At 31.8% G+C, this 8,821-nt stretch overlaps 1 protein-coding gene across 2 annotated transcripts; it reads left to right on the top strand.

The window, feature by feature from the left end:
• The first annotated feature begins 3,425 nt into the window (after positions 1-3,425).
• Positions 3,426-8,338, top strand: LOC111299276 (uncharacterized). Of its 2 annotated transcripts, none has more exons than XM_022894367.2 (3): positions 3,426-3,613; positions 4,215-4,851; positions 7,840-8,338. In XM_022894367.2, the coding sequence occupies exons 2-3, from the start codon at positions 4,298-4,300 to the stop codon at positions 7,907-7,909; spliced, it is 624 nt and encodes a 207-aa protein (XP_022750102.2). In that variant the 5' UTR covers positions 3,426-3,613; positions 4,215-4,297; the 3' UTR covers positions 7,910-8,338. The 2 variants fall into 2 exon arrangements, with proteins under 2 accessions (XP_022750102.2, XP_022750108.2); XM_022894373.2 differs by having other exon boundaries at positions 3,428-3,613; positions 7,848-8,338.
• Positions 8,339-8,821: the final 483 nt, after the last annotated feature.

Genomic DNA, 8,821 nt, shown 5'->3' with positions numbered 1-8,821 from the left:
CAATTTCATCTCCAAACCTAAATTTTGATCTCAATCACCAGCCCAAACACCTTTCTCTACCAATAATCAAATGATTTTGAGGATTGATTGTTGAATGAAAAAATTTTTCTATGAAGATCAAATTGATTGAAGGAAGTCTTGTTCAATTTTTTGTTTACTATTCAATTGCTCATATTTCTTGTTCGTGGCTTGTGTTATAAGCATGATAATTTGGTCATTTTACTTCTAATGATATTAAGTAGGTGAAAACGGAATAGAGGCACATGGTGATTAAGTATTATATTTTAAACCTCAAGAGTCACTTTCATTTTGACCTTAACCATAAGATATATTTTAAAAGTTTACTCATTAAATTAAGCTTTAAGTTTGAATTAATATTTGATACTTTTTTTTTGGTATCATTGTTTCTTTTTTTCAATGGGATAAATGGTTAATAGTAACAAAATTAATATTTGACACTTTTTTATGGACCTAAGTATTAGACTTATTAACAAGAGCATATATTCTTTTATTAAAGTAGCTGAGTTTAAATTTTTTAAAATAAATAAAAAATAAAAATTTAATAGTGTCAAAAGCCATTTAATCTTTTTTTTTTTAATCTTAAGAGAGTTTGAGATTCTTAAATTTAGTTCTATTGGGAATATTGACTCAAATCTCATAAGAGATTTGTTTGAGATTTGTTAGAGATTTGTTTGAGATTTGTCAGATATTACTTGATGGACAAGAAGACTTGCAAAAGAAAAATTCTAAGAGAAAAATGATTCTTAATAGGTAAGTTTGACTTGCAATAGAAGAATTCTAAAAGGAAAGAGATTCTTAATAGGCAAGTTTGACTTACAGGAGAAGAATTCTAAGAGGAGAGGGATTCTTAATGGGCAAGTTTGTATGGTTATAAATAGGTGAAGTCTCTACAAGGTTAGGTATGAGAAAAAGATGTAAGAGAGTTATAGGGTTTTGTGGGATAGACACCCTATAAGAGTATTGAGGCTCTACATCTTATGGGTGTGTATGTTTGTTTGTGATTGGACTAGAAGAGACTGAGAGGGTCCACGTAGATATGATGTATGAGAACATATGGGTATGTGTTTGATTGTGTTGAAAGGGTGCACAAGGGTTTGGGCTTATGTTTGTTTGGGTTGAGAATACTCCATAGGACTAGAAGAGATTGAGAGTGTCTTATGAGTATTGATTGTTGAGTGAGATTGATGATTTGATGTATGTTTGTAATTCTCTACAACTAGTAGATCTTATTTCTCATTCATGGATGTAGCCCAACAAATGGTATCAAAGCTATGGTGTTCTCCAACAAATGGTATCAAAGCTGTGGTGTTCCCTAACAAATGGTATCAGAGCTGTGGTGTTTTCCAATAAATGGTATCAGAGCTGTGGTGTTTCCCAACAAGTGATATCAGAGTTGAAGGATCGAAACATAAGAAGAGTTAAAGATTCAAGATGTGGGAAGAACCGATGGTTCGAGACGTGGGAAGAGTTGACAGTTCGAGATATGAAAAGAGCTTGGTTTGAGACAATGGAAAAAGTAAGCTTAGAGGAGCTCGATTCAAGAGAAGAGTTCGAGTTTAAGATTGAAGATTAGTTTGTATGAAGTGTGAAGACATAAGAGAAGATGATTGTGAGATTTTCATTGCAGGTGGAGCCAAGCATGTCTAGCATGAAGACAGATGATTAATGGAATTTGAGTCAAGGTAGAGATTGTTGGGAATATTGACTCAAATCCCATAAGAGATTTGTTTGGGATTTGTTTGAGATTTGTCAGATATTACTTGATGGACAAGAACACTTGCAAAAGAAGAGTTCTAAGAGAAAGATGATTCTTAATAGGTAAGTTTGACTTACAAGAGAAGAATTCTAAAAGGAAATGGATTCTTAATAGGTAAGTTTGACTTACAGGAGAAGAATTCTAAGAGGAGAGGGATTCTTAATGGGCAAGTTTGTATGGTTATAAATAGGTGAAGTCTCTACAGGGTTAGGTATGAGAAAAAAATGTAAGAGAGTTGTAGGGTTTTATGGGATAGACACCCTATAAGAGTATTGGGGCTCTACGTCTTATGGATGTGTATGTTTGTTTGTGAGTGGACTAGAGGAGACTGAGAGGGTCCACATATGTATGATGTATGAGAGCATATGGGTATGTGTTTGATTATGTTGAAAGAGTGCACAAGGGTTTGTGTTTGTTTGGATTGAAAATACTCCATAAGACTATAGGAGATTGAGAGTGTCTTATGAGTATTGATTATTAAGTGAGGTTGATGATTTGATGTATGTTTGTAATTCTCTACAACTAGTGAATCTTGTTTCTCATCCGTGGATGTAGGTCAGTTGGATCGAATCACGTTAAATTTTTATCTTTTATGTGTTTGATTTCGCTTCCGCTGGTGTGATTGGATTGGAAGCTTTTAGCCCAACAAGTTCAAATAACAAATAGAATATTAAAAAAAAAAAGAAAACTAGATGCCTTTCCTTGTGAAATCTAACATATGAATAAATGATGTTTTAAGGGTTGTAAATTTTGAAAGCTATAAGCTAATTCCTTTCAATAGTTGTTCCTCACAATTTATTTACTTCAAACAAAATGTCTGTAAATGTTCTATTATCATTTTTTAGAAGTAAAGAAAGAAATAAAATCATAATAACTATTACAACTAGACACAAAATATGGAAGTATATCAATTATAATTTTTTATTATAATGTTATAATTATAAAATCATAATAAAAAAATCATATGAACGTTAATTATTTATAAAAATTAATTTTATAAAATATTTTGATAAATTTTACATAATTTTAAAATTTAATTATTTAATTATAATAAATTTAGTATATGAGGTATTATCCCTAAAATGACATACATTATGTAATTTTTTGTTTTCTCGTTTGTCAATGTAGGTGTCATTATATTTTAACACTTGTATTTATTGAAAGAGTTGAAACAAAGTACAATCGTGAAACAATTCAAACTACATTTTAACTTATTACGTTAAATTTATTTATATGTTTTTACACTTCTAATAAAAAGAGTAAATAAAAAATTTATCGTAAATTAAATTTAATTATTTTTGAAAGATAATATTTAATAATATTTGTAGTTCATATTTTAATTTAAATTATGATTTTTAATAAAAGTAACCATAAATATGTAAATAAATATCAATATTTTAATTATTAAGATTCAAAGCAAAGCCAAAAGCAGTCAAACAGATCAGGCTGTCCTCTCTGTGTAATATGGTTACCTTCCCAACACACACAAATTCACAACGCATTTTTTTTTTAATAAAAAGTTAAAAAAAAACCAAAATCCACAAAAACAAAAAAAGGGGCCCATACTATCGCTATCATTCGCCACGTATATCACTATCCCTATCTTTCCCTTTAAATAATTCCAACCAGATGTAAACTCATTCAATTTATTTTCCCCCATCCCCCAATCTATTTTTTTCCCTTTTTTTTTTTTTTGTAATTTCCCTATTATTTCCCCTCTACATTTCCCAATTCCTCGCCGATTAATTCGTACGTTAATCGCGCTTGAACATGCCGGCGCCGCTTATTTAGTTCTTAAGGTTTCCCTACTCTCGAGATCTGTTTATTCGCCATCAGGTAAATCTCACACGCCTTTTTTTGATTTAATTTCCTGTTTGTTTCCTGAGAAAATAAAAGGAAAAAACAAATTTTTTTTCACTTTGAATTGTTCACCGTCGACTTTTTTCTGCTCCATTTTTAATGCTTTCATTTCAATCAAACAGAGAATTGCTTTGAGCTCGTCCCTGTTACGTTAAAAATAAACAGATCTTAAATCACTCTTAAATTAATTAATTTTTTTATTACTGGAGTTGATGTTCTTAAGAATTCTGTATATATATTGGATAATGTTGCTATCGATTCTCGATTTTTTTTTTCTTTTCATTTTGAGTTTTAAAATAAAAAAGAATTAATGTTATTGAATTTTATTTATTTATTTAATAAATTTATAGATCTTAATTATGTGTGGTAGTAAAATTTTAATGAGGAGGTGACCATGTTGACAATTATTACAGTTTTTGGGGAACACAATAGTTATTATGTCTGCAAAAACTTTTTGCTTAGGATTGCACTCCATTAGTAACTACAACTGGAATCTAAGCGCTTTCATTGATTGTTAAATTTGATTATTTGGGATGTTCTGTTAACTTCACTGATTGTGAGATATGGGTGGATGAAGGAGTTGCGGGTAGTTGATGTGACTGGAGGGAGTTTAAAAGAAAAAAAAAAGTGTTGTACGGGTGTCCCAGATGAGAAGAACTGATGTTATTGACAGTAGAAGGAGGAGGGTTCTTCTCTTCTTCAGCTTCTGGGTATAGCAAGGGCTTGGCCCTTCTTCTCTTGGGTAAGAAGCACGAGGACAATCTCATGAGAGTTTTGCCGTGGCACCATTACCAGTTGGTGGACCTAGAACCTGATCCTGACCTCCAGCTGGCTTCCATCAAGAACCGGCTTTCCTGCGGGTGCGCCTCTTTTGTCTGCTTTGGTCGCACTTCCGCAGGGCTTGATACCCCATCGCCTTTAAAAGTTGGCCCTTTTCAACAGCAGGATGTCTTGCCAGGGCCTCTTGTTTCTGATAAGAATAATGATCATGCTACTCAACTTGATGATGGCAATTGTAATGCAAGAAAGATTGCTCTTAAAAGTAGTTTGAAGAAGCGATCCAATAGTACTTCAGTTCCTCTTCAGGATGTTAATGACCTTGAGGCGTCAAAGGAAAAGGATGCTGGTATCCCTAGTTATGCAGAACGAAGAAAGGTGCAGTGGACAGATGCTTGTGGTATTGAGCTTGTTGAAATCAGAGAATTTGAGCCCAGGTGTGAGAAATTTCTGCTTTAAGTTAAAATCTCATGAGAATTGTTGTAAATTTTCAATCCCATGATAAGTTTGTTTATGTGCTATTGTGCTCTGCTGTTTGTGCTTTTGTTTGTGTATCAACTTAAGTAATGTACATGTCTAGTGAGTACCACTATGCTTGTTATGTTATTCTTGTTTTCCTAAAGATTAGTTATGTAAATGGAATTGTTTAATAGTATCCTTTGGGAATCTGTGTCGACTCATGCCCCATAGCCTAGGTTTTAGAGGCATTCTGATTATTCCAGTAATGTGTTTCCTTGCTTGGGAAAATACAATGTTTTCTGTAAGTTCTGCTGATCCTATTTAAAACAAGTTGGTGCAGTCTTATTCTGATTCATCTTTTTCCTCAATGAACGGTAAACATAGGACATTTTGTAGTATTTACTGCTTAGAACTGTAAAAGTACATGCAGTAAGGGCTGAAACTGTAGTCTGAATGATTTTATAACATGCTGCATGTTATATATGAACTAAACGTTTCAATTGATGCCAAATTTTGTGAGACCTTCAGCTGCTTTATAAGAAACCCTTGCTACTGTTTGCTTGGTTTTGATTCATGCTTGGATAGTTCCTGGTTTATATAGTAATTTAAGCTAGTCTAGTTCAGAAACTTACTGTCTTTGCTAATTATTGGAGCTTATGTGATAGGGCACCTCTCCACGCACTTGGCATATAGCCCACATATTTTTTGGATTTGTCTTTTATAGTCTATAGAGTTGTCAAGACGTAGATGCTACTCGAACACATGCATAGATATGATCTTGGAACAATGGTTCTCAAGATTTCAAACATGAGATGTGTCTGCATATGTGATCTATTTGACGTAATGTACGAAGTTGGGATGTGAATGTGTCAGCATTTTAGGATATATCTGTGCTTGGAAAGTTTTGAGAACTTTCTCTGACAATAATTCAAACTGGCTGCCATTATTATATAGTAAGTCTTTATCAGAGATGTACTATATTATGAAAAGAGAATCTAAGTGATAATTTGACAATTTATCAGGTTCAACTCACTCTACTGCTTTTTTAGCTGAATTACATATAGTAGGTATACAAGTCATGTAGTTGTGGTTGATACAGCAGTCTTGTGTCTACAAACTTTCTGATCGGTGATTGCCATGATTTCTGGACTCTTGTTGGCTAATAGTAGGACATAGATGATAGTGGCTTGTATGCTTGTAGAAGTTATGAATATGATAGTCATTGATATTTGGTTCACCCATCAAGGGAGTATGCTAATTCACTGAGGAATTATATATTAATTCTTTATCTGATTGGAAGCTTCATTCTCTATTAAAATCCTGCTAATAATAATCAAAACAGGGCCAATATTTTGTGACCTCAGTTTTTATTTTTAGTTATAATATAAGGAAATAAATTCCTTGAGATTTAAAACTAATTAATTTAATTAGACAACAAAATCAAACTGATTTGTGATTGAATATGCCCCATCATCCTCTTCAAATTACTACATGAACAATTGAGTAGAAGACATCAATATTTTGTAGTGGCTTGTGTAATGGTATGAGTTATGACTAATTATTTTGCAAAATTACATGTGTGGAATTAAAGTACATTGGAACAATGAAATTTCAAGCTAGGATATAATTCGGAAATGCTAAAATAACTGGGATCTCTGAGATAGAGTGGTGGTAGTTCTATAAGGCAAAAGAATTCTTGAATGTAATTATTTCGCATGGTTTATGTCAGCTCCATTGAGAAGCCTCATTTAATTTGTACCTTGAAATGTCTGCTGGAAATTTCAAAGTTTATGCCCTTTTTTCCCAGTTTAGGTTGTTTTGGATTTAAAAATTGGTAATTTTCATGTTAATTTTTACTTTGATCTTCACAAGCCAACACATTAGAAAACAACTAAATGGGAAAATAGTTGATTATCCTTATTTTTCAACAATAGTAGGGGCATTGCATTGGTGGAGATTGAACTCTAGTTACAGTTTGGAACTCTTTGTTTGCTGTTCAATTTGTTCTGGTATATGCATGGTGGATCAAGCTTGCTTCTCATTAGATTGATCATTGATGGGTAAAATTTGTTGTATGCATCATATAACTGAAATAAGGGAGCTACCATTTTGAATAAGGACCCTTAACAACATAGATGCAAACAACAGCAATCTTGGTGCAAAACATGCCGTGTTCTTTGCAGGAACTTTCGTCATTGATTTCACTGTTGTTTTGATGTTAGCTAGAATGATTTGATACTTCACTGTTGATGAATTTCTTGTCCCTTTGTAATCATTTTTTTTCAAACTAAACAAGTTTATTTAAATGTCCTCGGTTAACGCAAGTGTTGCAATTTATGACTTTTGTTATTTAGTTATATAGATAAATTTATCTGTTAAAAGGTTGAAACAATAATCTAAGTTCTTTCAAATAATTTCTGAGGTATTTTATTTTTACCTCAATTAGCATTTATTCTCATTGTGTAACTTATGTAAATTATTACCGAACACAAATATACTTTTCGTCACCCTCTTCCTTGCCAATATCAAGGGGTAATTCCTTTTTTTTTTTTTTTTTTTCTCTTTTCTATTTTGTTTCAATATTTTATTGCTTTGTCCCCACCCCCCCCCCCCCCACCCCCCTTTTGGAGTTGCTGTGAAAATCATGCCTTGGTTTGCATTATGTATGATACCTTGTTCTCTGTGCAGTCGGCATGGACTATCAAACTAGTGATCTATCAGTTCATTTTAAATTTGTTTTCTTACTCGAAAACTGTTAAATATAGTATGGTTTGTATCCATTTGTTTGACTTGCAATGACACCTGTAGCATGAGCATCTGTTTAAGATGGTGGAAGATTTTTACTTGCCTGTTAATACATTCTCGTTGCTTGTGTAGTCATCAAATGTTTCTTTGGTTTCTTATTTAGCTTGTACATTTTTTTAGTTGTCTTCTGTTTTTGATAGTGTACCTTTATCTAATGTCAGTGAAACAGGTGGATCAGATGATGAATTCGATAATGGAAGTGAAAGAAGTTGTTCATGTACAATTATGTAGTTTGGCCATTATGTTGAGTTTCAATGGTGCATCAGGTAAATAATTGCTAACAGAGCTGGTCTTATGTTGGAGATGCTTAATGATTTGTGGGCAAAGAAGACTTTTTCTTTTATTCTACATGGAAATGGAATGCAAAAAATAGAAGTTTTTTTTGAGCATATCACCTATAATTATTATAATATAATTAATCAATCACAATTCAAAATTGTGTAAGATCTATCAAAATTTTATATAAACTCGCATAAGTGGTGCATTTTTACATAATTTTTTATTGTGATTGCATAATTGTAAAATTATAATAAAAAAAAATTGTAAGTGAAATACTCCCACTTTCTTTCCGGATCACCTTAGTTGGACTGATTATTTTGTGTGTATATTTAATATTTAATCTGAGATATAAATTGTCATCCTGCCTGGGCTGTTGTTGCATGACTCTGTTGTCCATTATTTCATGGTAATTAATGTGTTATGCTTTGTTTTTTTTAGTTAAAAAGTATTTTCATGTCGTGCTTGTTCTCTTTTCCTGGTTAGAAATAATCATATTGTAGTGTACGGGCGTTGTGACAGCAGAGTAGCAAAATTTTTATTCAAAAACATGAGAATCTTGTTGATTCAAGGCTTGATTTTTGAATCTTCGTTTCACAAGCTTAAGTAAACATGTATAATTTTATTTAAACAATGGGGGTTTGAATTTTCATTTTATTGAACCTAAATTATGAATTGTAAAATATAAATATAATGTACTTTTATTTGGTCGAATGAACTTTAAAATTATTTTTAGCATTATTATTTTTTATATAATGGATGGAGTTTTTAGATTCTGTGTGAAATAAAAATATTATCATACTTTATTTATTTATTATTATATTAATTACTTTAAAGATATTTTAATAAAATATGTTATAACGGTCA

The sequence above is a fragment of the Durio zibethinus genome, chromosome 3 (assembly GCF_047325235.1).
Source record: "Durio zibethinus cultivar Kanyao isolate XHJ-2024 chromosome 3, ASM4732523v1, whole genome shotgun sequence".
Taxonomy (NCBI): domain Eukaryota; kingdom Viridiplantae; phylum Streptophyta; class Magnoliopsida; order Malvales; family Malvaceae; genus Durio; species Durio zibethinus.
The sequence above is the reverse complement of the archived record's forward strand: the minus strand, read 5'-3'. Positions and strand labels throughout refer to the sequence as shown.

What these genes read in the sequence shown, in the direction of transcription:
- LOC111299276 (XM_022894367.2), top strand. Translation starts at nt 4,298, where the DNA reads ATGTTATTGACAGTAGAAGGAGGAGGGTTCTTCTCTTCTTCAGCTTCT. An exon ending in ATCAGAGAATTTGAGCCCAG is followed by an intron (nt 4,852 to 7,839) that starts GTGTGAGAAATT and finishes ATCTAATGTCAG; the next exon opens with TGAAACAGGTGGATCAGATG.